At 36.5% G+C, this 14,976-nt stretch overlaps 1 protein-coding gene across 1 annotated transcript in view; it reads right to left on the bottom strand.

Annotated features, from left to right (window-relative positions):
* Nucleotides 1-14,976, bottom strand: part of Pde11 (Phosphodiesterase 11) — a 384,638-nt gene that overhangs the window by 179,064 nt on the left and 190,598 nt on the right. The window contains exons 9-10 of the mRNA XM_090404525.1: nucleotides 10,408-10,542; nucleotides 3,179-3,322 (exon numbers count right to left, since the gene is read on the bottom strand). Of these exons, the coding sequence (XP_090260651.1) occupies nucleotides 3,179-3,322; nucleotides 10,408-10,542 (279 nt within the window). The remainder of the gene's footprint in view (nucleotides 1-3,178; nucleotides 3,323-10,407; nucleotides 10,543-14,976) is intronic.

The following is a 14,976-nucleotide window of genomic DNA, read 5'->3' as shown; positions in this document are numbered from 1 at the left end:
ACAGTCAATTTATAACCTTCAAATCCTGGGGAGCAAATCTAAGAACAATAGTCTAAGTGTGGTCTGATCAGGGCCTTATACAATGGAATGATAACTCTTTTATCTCTGCAAGTCAGTGTCCTTCTCAGTATTGCAGCAGTCCTCTGAGTTACCCTCACCACTTTTGCAATATGATCCCTGAATTTCAGTTTTCTATCAATCACCACCCCCAGATCTCATCTCCCCTACAGCCTCCAGTACAGCTCCTCCAATCGAGTATGCATCTTCCCATCGATGGATCCCAAACCTCAAGACTTTACATTTTGCTGCATTAAACCGACAACCCCATTTATTTTCCCATCTGTCTAATTTATACAAATCTTCTTGCAGGGCTACTATATCTGCACTATTACTGATAACCCTTCCCAACTTCACATCATCTGCAAACAACTGAATGTCCCCTTGCAATCCATTGATATAAAAATTGAACAATACAGGTCCCAGTACTGAGCCCTGTGGAACCCCACTTGTAACCTTCTGCTTCCTTGATATGCCCCACTACAACTCTCTGATACCTATCCGTCAGCCAATCCTGAATCCATTTGACTAACCCGACATTTAAACCTATGTGCTGCAACTTAAATATCAACTTATCATGTGGCACCCTGTCAAACGCCTTTGCAAAATCCAAAAAAATGGCAGTGTATGCCTTTCCCTCATCAACTGCTCTTGTCACTTTATTATAAAAGACAATCATATTACTAAAGCAAGAGCGCCCCTTAACAAATCCATGTTGATTCTCACAGATAACATTATCCTCATCTACCCAACACTGTATATAGTCCCTCACTAATTTCTCCAAGACCTTAACAACTACTGATGACGCACACAAACAGGCCTATAATTAGACACTTCCAGAATGCTACCGCCCTTATGCAGCAGCACTATCTTACCTTCCTTCCATTCCCTGGGTACCTTTCCTTCAGCCGGACTTATATTGAAAAGCCAGATCAATGGAGCTGTCAGTTCTTTAGCACATTCTCTCAAAACACGTGGTGAAATACCATCCAGTCCAACAGCTTTATTGGTATCCGGAGTACTCAGTATTTGGAACATTCTCTCCTCTTGAACCTCTAAACCCTGACCCTGCCCTATCCCTCTAGTATTGAAACCTACTTCTCCAGGAAGAAATACTCCAATAAAGTGCTCATTGAACGACTCCACTATGTCCTCTGCATCAGTCACTCTATTCCCATTTTTATCCCGCAATGTCATTCTTCCAAAATCGTTTCTCTGCCTACTAGTCACATAGCTAAAAAATTCCCTAGGATTTTCTTTGGATCTTAGTGCCAATCATCTGCAAACAACTTGAGGATGATTGGCCTTCTCATATTCCAGTTTTGCCTTCCTCACCATTCTAGTTACTCTCCTGGCCTGCATCTTATATTCTTCGTGTATCTGTCCTCCACCCCTCTCCTTGTATATCTTCCATAATCTCTTTTTCAATTGCAGTTCCTGTATGATATCATTTGTCATCCACTTTACACCAAATTGTGTCTGCTTCTTCACCTGTTGAATACAGCTTACTATTGCTGCTAACAAATATTCTTTCACAATTTCCCAAGCACTAATGATATCCTGGCCTTCCAATTCTGCCCTCCATGGAACTGCCCCTAGTTGATACCTAAGACTAGTATAATCACCCACCTTATAATTCCACATACGTTCCCTTTTATTTGATACACCTGCATGTCTGTTCATCTTCGAAGTCAAAACCACATGGTCACTCTCTCCAACTGGTGGGAGAGATGTCATCTCACTTATCATCTCTTCTGATGCTATGACCAAATCCAAAACTCTTGAACCTCTTGTTCCCTCCATCACATGCTGCTGAAGACATTTGTCCCTCAAGAATTCCAGAAATTCTATCCCCTTCTTACTACTTGCATTTTCCTCTTCCAGCTTATACTGCTGTAGTTAAAATCTCCCATAACAATCTTGCACTTGCCAAGCTCAACTGCCTAAACATCTCCTGGTCTCCACCCTTTGTGCTCCCTGGTTTATAGCAACACCTCAATAAATATCCTGTCTTGGCCACTTCTACCTCACACTACATGCTTTCAAAACCATTTGTGTTACTGCCTTCCAAAGCCTCTATTCTAAGAGGACATAAGTCATCACTTATCATAAGCAGTACTCCACCACCATGTTTTCCTTTCCTATCCTGCTGAAAAATGCTGTATCCTGCCACTTCAATTCCGGTTATTATATCATCCTCCGTCAACCACGTCTCAGAGATCCCAATAATCTTTGGCCAGGTTGATGCTATCAGTGCCACCAATTCATTTCCTTTATTTCGGATACTCCTGGCATTAGTATAGAGCATAAAAATGTCACTGCTTCTATACCTATCATTGTCCCCTCTCGACCCTCCTGGGCTCTATGTTTCCTAGCATCGTCCCCCTTCCCACAAGAGGCCATCCCTGCTACCATCCACACTGGGAATTCTAGTTTCCCTGCAATGACAAATATGGTATTATAAACTTTAATAAAATTTTAATAAATAATTCTGGTTATTTTTGGGTAACCTCTCATATGTGCGTAGTGTAATTAGAATAAACTGTCAGTGGAAGTAATTTCTTCAAGGAGAGGTATAACTGGTATTTAGGCATTATTATACAAACTAAAAGGCCCCTTCCTCAATGAGTCTTTGGACTCATTGGAGCAGTACATTGGACATAATATAATAAATAATATATAATAAAATAATAATAATTTTGCACATGCAAACTATGGTTTCTGCATATGAGTTATGATATGGATGAAAACAGGATCACAATTTCTTGTATATTCAGACAATAAAATAATCAAAAGATTGCCACAATTAATCTATCTGAAATATTGAGTTTAGTTAAAATAACATGATACACTCTTAGCAAAAATCACATTACATTGTGTCCAGGATAAAATTATCATGAATAAAAATATCTATCTGTTAAACTCTAATTGAGATTACTGAAATAAGTTTCATCTGAATGGAGGAGTAAAAATGAACAAGGAGTTGAGTGGTATAATAATGCTCAATTAAAATTTCTTCAAAGTCATTTGATAATTTTTAAAATATAATAAAAATACAATTAGATTTTAAAAATACAACCAAAAATATCAATATAAGATGAGCACCTCAAGAAAGTCTTACACTTAGACAGAGGGCTTCATCCAAAGGTGCTGTTGCATGATAGGACAAAACTTCTAGAGTCACTCTCTGTTTCGCAATAGCTTTCATAGCAGTCTCGAACATCTGAGTATTATGGATGCCCATTCCACAGAATATTGCAAATGCCTGAAATAATACAATGTATAGAAAAAATGCAATTAATATGAATCTTTTAAACTTAACAAATTACAGACCATAATGGTTAATTACAGTATATACAATTTTTTCACAGTAAACTTGTGTGATTATTCATTTTATGCAATTATCTAGATAGACCTTACAGGAACACATACTGGAGTTGCCATAGAGCCAAGATGGCATTATTATTATTATCACCCTAAGACCCCATGGAGTCAGAGACTCATCTAGGAGATCTTTTTGTCATACACATACAGCTCATCATATCACACCTTAAACACACTCAAATTATCTGCAGACACCACACTCTTAGACAAGGTATTCCAATCATTCACAACTCTGCATGCAAAAAAAACTACTTCACTCCCTTGTTCACACCCTCCTTATACAGTATGACCTCTTATTCTCCCCTGATCTCCCACCATTTTCCATAAAACTTCAACATTGATCCAATAACAACCCCTTACTAACTTGTAGGTCTCTATCATATCACTCCTCTTCCTCCTATCCACTAGACTCTATAGATTGCATCTTCTCAGCCTTTCCTCATATTCGACATTCCAGAGATCTGAAACTACCTTAGTCACCTCTGGACCCTTTCCGACATCTGTTCATACTTTTGAAAACCAGGTGAACAAATCTGTGCACAGTAGTCCATGTAGACTACTGTGCACATGGACTAAAATTTTAAATTACATAAAGAGGGTAATAACATCCCTAACTGTATTGTCAAGATGCTTCAACATCTAAGGGGTGCTGAATGATCCAACATCCTCTGAGCTGTTTTATCTACTTTTGGAATGTGAACTTTTCAACTCTCTGTCCACCACTACTAACTCCCAAGTCCCTAACTTCATGAATTCCCAGAAATCTAGTTCTATCAGTGTTAATACACAGGTTATTACTGTCTTTTCATCTCAAAATGCACAATTTTGCATTTGCCACATCAAACTTACAACCAGTATCTTTGCTTGACTTTCACTAGTTAATAATAATACTAAAAAAATAATAATACAATAAATTCAGCAATTATTGTGTTGAACTTTTCCTTCAACACAATAATGCTGAATGTCAGGACAAATGGATTTTGATTCAGTGTATTCAAAAATTAAAGGCATGTATTCAAAGAAAGTAGCAAGTATAACTTTACTTCAACTGAGGATCTCTTGCTTGGTTTGAAATGATATGCCACACTTCAAATTTTCTCTCTGGTGATAACCACACATAAGAAATGATTGCTGTTTCATTCACATAATAGCATTTGTTTGCAAGATCCACCCACCTCATTTTGACCTGTCCAGTGAATATTTGGGGAACCTATCACATTTGCACTTTCAGTATCTAAGATAATTTTTCCCTACATTTGCTCATATGAAATAGTGCTACAATGTGCAATTCAAGCTCTTGAATTGCACATTGTAGCAATTTCAAAAGTTTCACTTGAAACTCTTGAAACTCCAGCTACATCTGAACAACTGTGCATATTTGTCACAATTGCTTAATGATGAAATGGTAGAGAACATCCATAAGTGAGCAACCAAGATGATGACAGATCTGTGGAATACTCATATGATAACAGATTACAATTGTTGGAACGTACTTCCTGGTTTTGAATCTGCCATCTTGTTGTAAAGTTGTTCTTAATAAAATCCATTAATTGCTGGTTGATTACTATTCAAAATATGGGGAAATTTATATTTATACTGCACCACCCTATATTTAGATTAGCCTATGTAAAATAGTAGAATCAATCTTCAATTAATTTAGCAGTCTCATTAATCATATAGGCCGAAGTTAATATTTTACACTTAAGGCTCCTGCAAGATCCGAACTTTTTATGAACAGTGCAATGAAAAAGAATCAGGTACACAATATTGAAGTCAATAAAACAAAACATTTAATACAAGGTTATATGACAAGCACATAAAATTATAACTCCGAAAATAAGATAATACAATTAACTTAAGTTCTTCAGGTCAAAACATTCATAGAATCAAACATCATATCTTCAGATACTAAATTCATAGTTCTCCTAATAATAAAAATTGTTCGTACGGTTCAAAACTTCAGAATTTCTTAGTAAATAAATTTACTAAGTATCACTCAGTTGCATTCTATAATTTAACGCTTAGTCAGCAAGCACTTATTGAATTATTAATGGTAGCAGTTATTACTTCAAGGGGAATTACTTTTAAGCTTCTGACTTGGCTAAACTCAGCAAAACGCCACAGTAAATGTTAGGATATTCGAGATGGAGCTATCACTTAAATCTTTGCACTGAAATAAAATAAAGTAGGCCTGTTCTTACTGGAATTAATCCTTAGCACATCAGATTCAATGTGAGCACATTTCAAAACTATATTTACTTATTACTCCGAAGCAACACTATTCAAAAGAATTCTTCACCGAGATAACTGAATTATTATTTATCACGCTACTCAAATCTTGACGGACTTGCTATAAGGCAGAATAATTATTCCATGTTTACTACTGCATAACAAATTGAGATTTGCATAATCCTTCTTCAAAGCGACAAAGGAATAAGTAGTAATTCTAGAACTTAGAGGAATTATTCTGGATTGCCTATTAACCTTCAGGTCTTTTGTTAATCTTATTAAGGCACTAAAATTCCTATTACTGCCACCGCTGACTTTACGCTCAGCTGCCTATAAGTTTTCTCCTCGTCTCTGTAGTGTTCTGAATGCTCCTGCCTTTGAGTGTCCTTCTTTATTTTCACCTTCCATTTATATACATTCCTTCTTCCCGCCTAAACTTGTTCACTCGTCCAACTCATATTAATTCCTTCTTTCCAATTACCGTAGCTCACGCGTTCTATTTTATTTCTGTCTCCATGGCAACAATCAAAACAAAACATTACACAAGATTATATGTTTTTTTAATAACAAAAAAAATTACAGTTACTTAATTTTTCCTTCACTTTCATTTACAATTATAATAAATCAAACATATGTTACAGTTCACATAAGGCACATAAAAGTTACATACATAGAATATCTTATAATATTATTATTACATTTATGGCTATTTGCTTGCTTCTGTTTAGGAGTGCCCCAGTTTAAATGTCATTGGCTCTTTTCTCATGGATTCTTAGGTCATTGTAGATGTATATTTATCAATAAATATACGTTGCATAGAGGACAAGAAATTTGCGCCTTACCTTTTTCTGGGTGTTGTGGCTCTTCTTCTTTTAACGTTGTCCAAACTACTGTGTGTGTGGGGGGGGGGATTTTTGCAAGTGGGAGAATTGAAATACAAATGGAAAAAACCCGGGTTTTTTTGAATAACATATATATACATATATAAAATGAGGGATGGGCAGAGCGTTTTTTATATATTTATATAAGGTGGGAAAGGGTGAAAGGGGTTGACAACAGCAACTGATTTTTAGAGGGGGAGAAGGGGTATGATGGGGTGCGGTCCGTTCTATTCTTGGTCGTCGTCTGAACACATGGAGGAAGTGGATGCTATGTCAGGTCAGGTAGGCGCTTCTGCTTTTGAAGTGTTTGTGTTATCGCCTATTGGTCGGGGTTGTGACCTCAACTTTATGTTGTGAAGCTTCCAAATCTCAGAGATTATGTAGGGCCTGTGCACGTTGATAGAGTTCGCATCACACTTTATGGCTATTGTTTCCGATATTCTAAGCATTGTTTCATTGTCTTGTCTGTCTACTATGATGGCCTTGTCAATCTGCGGGATATGTTTTTGTTCGAGGGCGCAAACAGCTATTTCCGTCGTGTAGGATAGTTGCAATTTTCGAAGATCTGCGTTATTTTTTTTTATTTCTGCGTTTAGATTACTCTGGTTAGTTGAAAATTTTCATAGAATGTCCAGATACGTGGACGATATTCTGTGCATTGGAAATTCTACACATATCATCACCTTAAAAGCATCCCTAAACAGTTACAGCAACAGACTAAAATTCACCATAGAAACCGAACAGAACAAATCCATCAATTTCTTAAACTTGACACTAACTAGAACACACAACAAAATAGCCACGAAAGTATACCACAAACCCTCACATATCGGAAACTACCTCCATTTCCACTGATACCATCCATATTCCGTTAAAAAATCGGTCATCTTATCACAATTCATATGTGCGTACAAATTTTCAACCAACCAGAGTAATCTAAACGCAGAAATAAAAAAAAAAACACAGATCTTCGAAAATCGCAACTATCCTACACAACTAATAAATAATTATTATTATTATTATTATTATTATTATTATTCCTGATACCTCCAAGGAGTCCGAAGACTCATCGCGGGAGGACATCTTCAACTGTCTCTTCACCTTACCTCTACTACGAATCAACGCCATCTACCACCCACCTCCAACACCACCACAACTAGTAATTTTTGTCTGTAAATTGCGTGTGTTCTGAAGGGCCGATTTGTATGTATGCGGGATGAAAAACCCGAGTTTCCGGGAGAAAAAACCCTGCTACCTCCGTATGAGATCGGCTAACTCACCATCGATTGAAATCGACCAGATAAAGATTCCTCCCATCGCGACGAGAATCGAACTTAGGCCTATTCCAATCGAAGGGCACAATGTACCGTCGTTCTTCCAATTGCGCTACGGAGGCTAATACCACAAACAAGACTGCCAAAAACTGCCAAAATAACCCAAGTACCAAAATAAACTTCCCTACACAAAAAATTATCAAACTACCATACTCCCAAAACACATACAAAGCCTACAAATACATCTTCAAACATACTAACTACAAACTGGTATTCACCACAAACCAAAAATTGGCAAATCTCCTAAAACCCACTAAATCTCAGACACAAAAAGAAATATTTGAACACCACAACGTAGTCTATAAATTTCCCTGCCAAAAAGACTGATATCACCTACACAGATTCCACCATCAGGTCTTTATGGACAATACTACAAGAACACTTCCGCAATTATAACATCCCTATTCCAGAACATTTAAATACTAAAAAACGCAACATCAAAAAGAAAAATCGAATACAAAGCACAGGAAAAACAGAAATAGCTGTTCACGCCCTCAAACAAAAACATACTCCGCAGATCGACAAGGCCATCATAGTAGACAGACAAGACAATGAAACAATGCTTAGAATATCGGAAACAATAGCCATAAAGTGTGACGCAAACTCTATCAACGTGCACAGGCCCTACATAATCTCCAAGATTTGGAAGCTTCACAACATAAAATTGAGGTCACAACCCCAACCAATAGGCAATAACACAAACGCTTCAAAAGCAGAAGCACCTACCCGACCTGACATAGCATCCACTTCCTCCATGTGTTCAGACGACGACCAAGAATAGTCTAAACGGACCACACCACGTCAACCCCCCCTCTAAAAATCAGTGCTGTTGTCAACCCCTTTCACCCTTTCCCACCTTATATAAATATATAAAAAACACTCCGCCCATCCCTTATAATATATATGTATACATGTGTTATTCAAAAAAACCCGGGTTTTTTCCATTTGTATTTCAATTCTCCCACTTGCCAAAATTCCCCCCCACACACACACACAGTAGTTTGGACAATGCTGAAAGAAGAAGAGCTACAACACCCAGAAAAAGGTATGTGCAAATTTCTTGTCCTCTATGCAACGTATATTTATTGATAATTATACGTCTACAATGCCCTAAGAATTCGCGAGAAAAGAGCCAATGACATTTAAACTGGGGCACTCCTAAACAGAAGCAGGCAAATAGCCGTAAATGTAATAGTTTGTTAAGAGGAGTAACATGGGAGTTTTCCCAGAAATAATATCCATAATCTTATAATATTACTGAAGGAATATAGCAATAAAATAAATGGTATTTTCTACAGAGTCCTTCCATTATCATGACATATCTTAAAATTATATAATTAAATAACTGATAAAATTCAAGGAAAATACATGAATAATAAATCTTAAGCAAGGGACTAACAAATAATATATAACAAGTCTTGCTTAGGATATGGTAGATTATGTTAAATGTGAATGAAGAATAAAAACATACAAAATAATTTCATTCACAGTTTAACACAATTTAAGTAACAGTTTTCAGGTTACAAAATTTGGTTGATAGGTGGAAAAGGGAACATATGATAGGAAACAAATGTTACTATGTATTTTATAGGAATGATGAAAAAGAACTTCTTCACTACATGATATAAAGAGAGAACTACAGATCACTCCTAGAACTGATGTAATAGTATGGTTAACATGGGCATGAAAACTAGATTTTTATATATTTTTTGGCTTGGAGAATGGTGAAACAGGCTGACTGCTTTGTTAATGAATGATTTTAAAGTGGGGCTATCTCAGTATGTGTGCATAATGCTCACATGATGAGTCTTCAGATACCATCTACCTCTATTCTTTGGAACAGTCCTTCTTACACTGTTTGTACATACACACAGATAAAGGTTCCTCATGTCATTGATAGGAATCGAGCCCAGAGGTCTTTCCGACCAAAGGACTTTGTCTATACTGACTAAGCTACAGAGGCTCATATATATATATATATATATATATATATATATATATATATATAGAGAGAGAGAGAGAGAGAGAGAGAGAGAGAGAAAGAAAGAGAGAGAGAGAGAGTTAAAAGACCAGATTTATCTGGTCTCTTTCAATGTTCTGGTCACTAAAGATGAGTTAGTAAGGGAATTTTTTCACCCAGAAACAGGTTTTTCATCCCCCAGAACAGGCAAACCAGCCAATGAACACATGCTTCTACAGACATAGGACACACCTATGTCTACCTACCTAGATATGGTAGCTGTTAAATCCTCAACACCACAAGGTAAAAGAAGAGGGAAGGAATAATAATAAGATTATATATATATATATATTAGTTAAATACATTTTAAAAGATATATCCTGTTAAAACAATGCTTCAAAAATGTACTAAAAAAAAAAAAAGAGATACTTTTGAAATGAATAAATAACCAATAATTAAGATGCATATAATCATTCTGATAAGCATTGGATTAGTGTTTACCTATTAATTTTTGAAATATTTATCAATAATTTTTAATTTTACCTAAAATTAATAACTTTACCTCAAATAAATTCTCATCATTTTTGTTAAATGGAGTGGATTTGATAAGTTGACTAACACCAATTATTTTACGATTAGCATTTCTTATTGGCATACACAATATGCTATGGTGATGAAAACTGCTTCCAACATCTACCTATCAAAAACAACAAGGAAAAATAATTTAAATAATTATCTCTAGAAGAACACGTTACAAAATGAATATGAGCACTATATAAATGAAATAATAAGTCTTTTAAATCTTTTGATATTCCCTTAATTCTATAATCAATTATTTCTTAAACGGAATGGGAGAGGAAAGGTTGGAAAAGTAAGTGTTTTTTTGCAAAATGACAGGAAGACCAAAGGTCTAGGTGGATGATACAGTGAGATGAACCTGCCTTTTTTTTTTCTCTTCCTTCCTGGCTTATGTACATACGTACGTAACCTCTAAGTTACAGAGGCTCAAGATGTGCCTTAAAAGACAGAAATATACAATTTGATAACACTGAAGTCTTGAGAGATTAATTTTGAGGAAAACTATTGATAGAAAGTAATGATCTAACTATATTTTCTTTAATACCATCGTAATATCTCCCCCATCCCAGAGGATGCACATCAGGATTTTGATGGTGATGATCAAGAGCTTTTTAATACAGAATCCTCATGATATGTTGTTCATTGGAATTGCAGCCAAGGCAATTAAGACTGTGAGGCTAATGCATTATATCTGTTAACTGCATATTTTCTCTGATCTGTTTACTTCTTTCTGAAGGGGAAAAAATATAGATAAATAAAAATAAAAAAACTGGGAGAAATTCAAAAGGAAAACATCCCACAACCACTGTACAAGACTGAATAACTCAACTTAAATTGAAAAGTCCTCATAAAGGCTCATCACATCCTAATTGTCTATATAAAATAGAATTTTGATTTCCTGTATGCTTCCCTAGCTATATCAACAAGCTTTTGAAATACTGTACAGTACACTTTTTTTTAAAGTAACTGAGAATTAATGCCTGACTAAGGATTTACCATCCTTAGCCAGGATGGTAAACTGTTGAGTCCATATCAGTGGTAGCTCATCCATAAGGGCTGCAGGGCTGCATTCCTTATGAACGAGCTGCCCTTATGAACGAGCTGCCACTGGTCCATATGTAGAAAGGAAAATAAGCTTCCTTAGTGTGGGCAATATTGTCTGCAAGTCTTTCACCTCTCATTATGTTCTCTACTTTCTATTTAAGTTTTACAACCTGCCAACAATGAAGAACAATATATTCAAATTAAGTTTTACTGCAGATCAGTGGCATCTCGTAAGAATTTGTAGTGGTGGGACTGCAATGCTACCAGCCTAAACTGCACGTAAATCACGCATTATCCCCCACTACATTATCCCCACTAGATAGCGGTTAGGTGCAGTCTGCACTGGACGCAGCCCTAGCATTGAGTATACTAGCCAGTACTGATACTAGCTCTAGCCCACACAGCAGATTGACTATTGCAAAATACAACTATTGCTAGAAAATGAATTATATAAAATGCTATCAAGCAGTATCTTATTACAAACAAGAAAATAATGGTTTTTAGATCTGTTTTAACGACAATGATGTTAATTTGTGTTGTTTGTGCTCATGTGGAAGCAACGTATCTTCGGCTGCAATGCTACCAGCCTAAACTGCAAGTAAATCATGCATTACCCCCCCCTACACACACACACACACACACACAGTGTTATCCCCACTAGGTAGCAGTTTGGTGCAGTCTGCATTGAATGCGGCTCCAACGTTGAGTATATTAGCCAGTACTGATACTAGCCTTAGCCTGCACAGCACATTGACTATTGCAAAATACAACTATTGCTACAAAATGAATTATATAAAATACTATCGAGTGGTATTGTATTACAAACAAGAAAATAATGGTTTTTAGATAAATATATAAAAATTTAAGAACGGCAATAATAAAACAGGAACTTTCATTTTATACTGGAGGTGCTGCAGCCTTGCAGTCTTTATGGACAAGCCACCACTGCTGCAGATCATGAAAAAAAAAATCTCCCATGAAAAACAAGGCAAAAAAAAAAAAAATTCTAAATAAGAAAAAAAAAAAAAATCAAAACCTTACAACCGAAAATACCACAAACATTTATAACACTTGCAAGAAAGAAAAAAAAGTTTTCAAACCTGCTTTGCCAACATTCGTAGGTTTAACAGCAATTTAAATATTCATCACCTCTATACAGGCATCAACCAGACACTATTTCTACTGGGTATCCAAGGCATGGTCTTCTAATCCTGAGTGGCTGTCATAGTAGAAATGGATGTAATCCTGGTTGTCTGATATATGGATGGTAGCCATCCTATCTAATTGTTCATAATATGAATGGTTGCAGCTGCAGGTATCCTGTAACTGCATCCACTCCAGGTAAATCCAGAGGTAGTAGCTGGTCTCTGGGGGAGCAGATAATGGTTGCTAGTTTTATTGTGTGGTTTATTAGTGGTCACAAGATTGCGCTTTTTGAAGATCTTTGCCACCTTTTCTGAGACAACGAATATAGGGGATGGTGATGAATTTGCTGTAATCTATATATTTGGAAGGGGGAGGATGGTGTAGATACAAGGTGTTAAAATTCTTTTTTTATTTGGTGGAAGGTGTAGTCATTGGCCAAAAAGGCATTTTTTTATGTGGGTGAGTTCTGTATTGAGTAGAAAGTTATCTGAGTAAATTAATGTTTCCCAGTGGATAAATTTTTTATAGTTCCAAACTGTTGGGAAGAGGGTGATGTGAGTGTTGATGGATGTATTTACCTGTGCATGTATATGTGTGTGTGTGTGGGGGGGGGGGCTCTGTAGACTGAAGGTCGGAGATCCATTTGGTTGTCTTGTAACTAGCATGTCTAGAAAAGGCATATTGTTACTTTCTATTTCTGTAGTGAATTGGATCCTTGGATGTTCAAATGGGATAGGAAAGTGCATAAGGTGTCCCAGCCATGTAGCCAAATTGCAAATGCATCATCCACATAGCACAGCCAGATAATGGGTTTAAGGGATAAAGAATTTAGAGCATTCTTTTCAAAAGTCTCCATAAAAAAAGTTAGCCAAGGGAGAAAAAAGAGGGGAGCCCATGGCTGTACCCTCGATTTGTTTGTAGAATTTTCCTGGCAAAACAAAACAGCTCGAGGTCATAGTGAAGAACTGAAACAGGGCTGAGATATCAGGAGGAAATTGTTTGGATAAGTGCCAAGGTGTTCTTAAGTGGGAACAATCAAAACTAACCATTAAGTCAGTGTTGCGGAGTGTGAAAGCTTGTGTACTAGACTTAAAATGGGCTAAGATTTTGATGTGTGACGCCGTATTGCCAGTAGTACAAGAAACTTTGGCTAAATGTTTAGCTAGTTTGCATGTGTGCAAGTCTATACCATTTACAATTGGGCATAGAGATACATCCTCTTTATGGATTTTTGGAAGTCCATAAATATGAGTGGGGAGGGAGGGGGGTCTGGAATTGTAGGTTTTAGTTAGTTGTCACATCTGCTGGCTAGGAAGTAACATTTTTTAGCAGTCTATGGATGGTTGTAATCTGTGTGTAGATAGGATCATAATTTAGTAGGTGCTAGGTGGATCAGTCTTTAAGAAGGGTGTCATTAATTTTATAATCTGTGTAGTTTAAAATGACAGTAACACTGACCTAGTCCATTTTCAGGATTATTATTTTTTTTGTTATTTCTGAGATGCAGAAGGGCTTTATATTCTCTGTTCGGCAGGTTGCTTGCAGAAGGTTTCGTCTCTGATAGCACGTTGGCTATGTTATGCCTAATATCATTAGCCTCACTGTCGGAAAGGTTGTACATTCCACACTCAATCTGGATCATGAAATCTTTGGTTGTGTGTGCCTGGGTGCAATGGCGAAGTTTTGGCCATGACCGAGTGCATTGATGGACTGCTTTGAGGATAGTGGTAGATACATTAACCATGTTGTTTTCGGGTGGTTGTGGAAGCATTGCTAAATTTTTTGTTAGATTTTCAAACTTGTTGATATGATTTGTGAGTTTCTTGGCAGCCAAGGCCAAGATCTTAAAAAATGCATAACCTTATGACCACTTATAAACCAGACAAAAAGCTAACAACCTTTATCTACTCCCCAAAAGACCAGCTGCAAACTCTGGATTTACCCAGAGTGCACCGGGTAAGCTGCAACCAGTCATATTATGGACAAACGAGTAGGAGGACAGCCAACATTCGTATATCAGAGCACCAGGATTACATATGTTTTCACTAATATGGCTATTCAGGATTAGCAGACCACTGGTGCAAGAGCAGTTAAGATCATACTGCACCATTACAGAGGTCACAGCAGTACACAAGGTAAACAAATAAATAGCTAAATAACATCTTATGTATACAAGAAAACAAATTTAAAAAAGTTGAAAAATAAAAAATATATAAGACATTTATGGGAAGATGCATTTGTATGAATGAATTTTTATAAAAAAAAAAAAAGAAATTTTATGCAGTTTGAGTCCAGTAAGATTAACCTAAGTGTATATATGGCTCAGCCAGATTTGTGAAAGTTACATTCTTCTCTTGGGCGA

Source organism: Typopeltis vanoorti, chromosome 14, assembly GCF_054136105.1.
Source record: "Typopeltis vanoorti isolate ZY-2024b chromosome 14, IOZ_Tvanoo_1.0, whole genome shotgun sequence".
NCBI classification, from domain to species: Eukaryota; Metazoa; Arthropoda; class Arachnida; order Uropygi; family Thelyphonidae; genus Typopeltis; species Typopeltis vanoorti.
The sequence above is the reverse complement of the archived record's forward strand: the minus strand, read 5'-3'. Positions and strand labels throughout refer to the sequence as shown.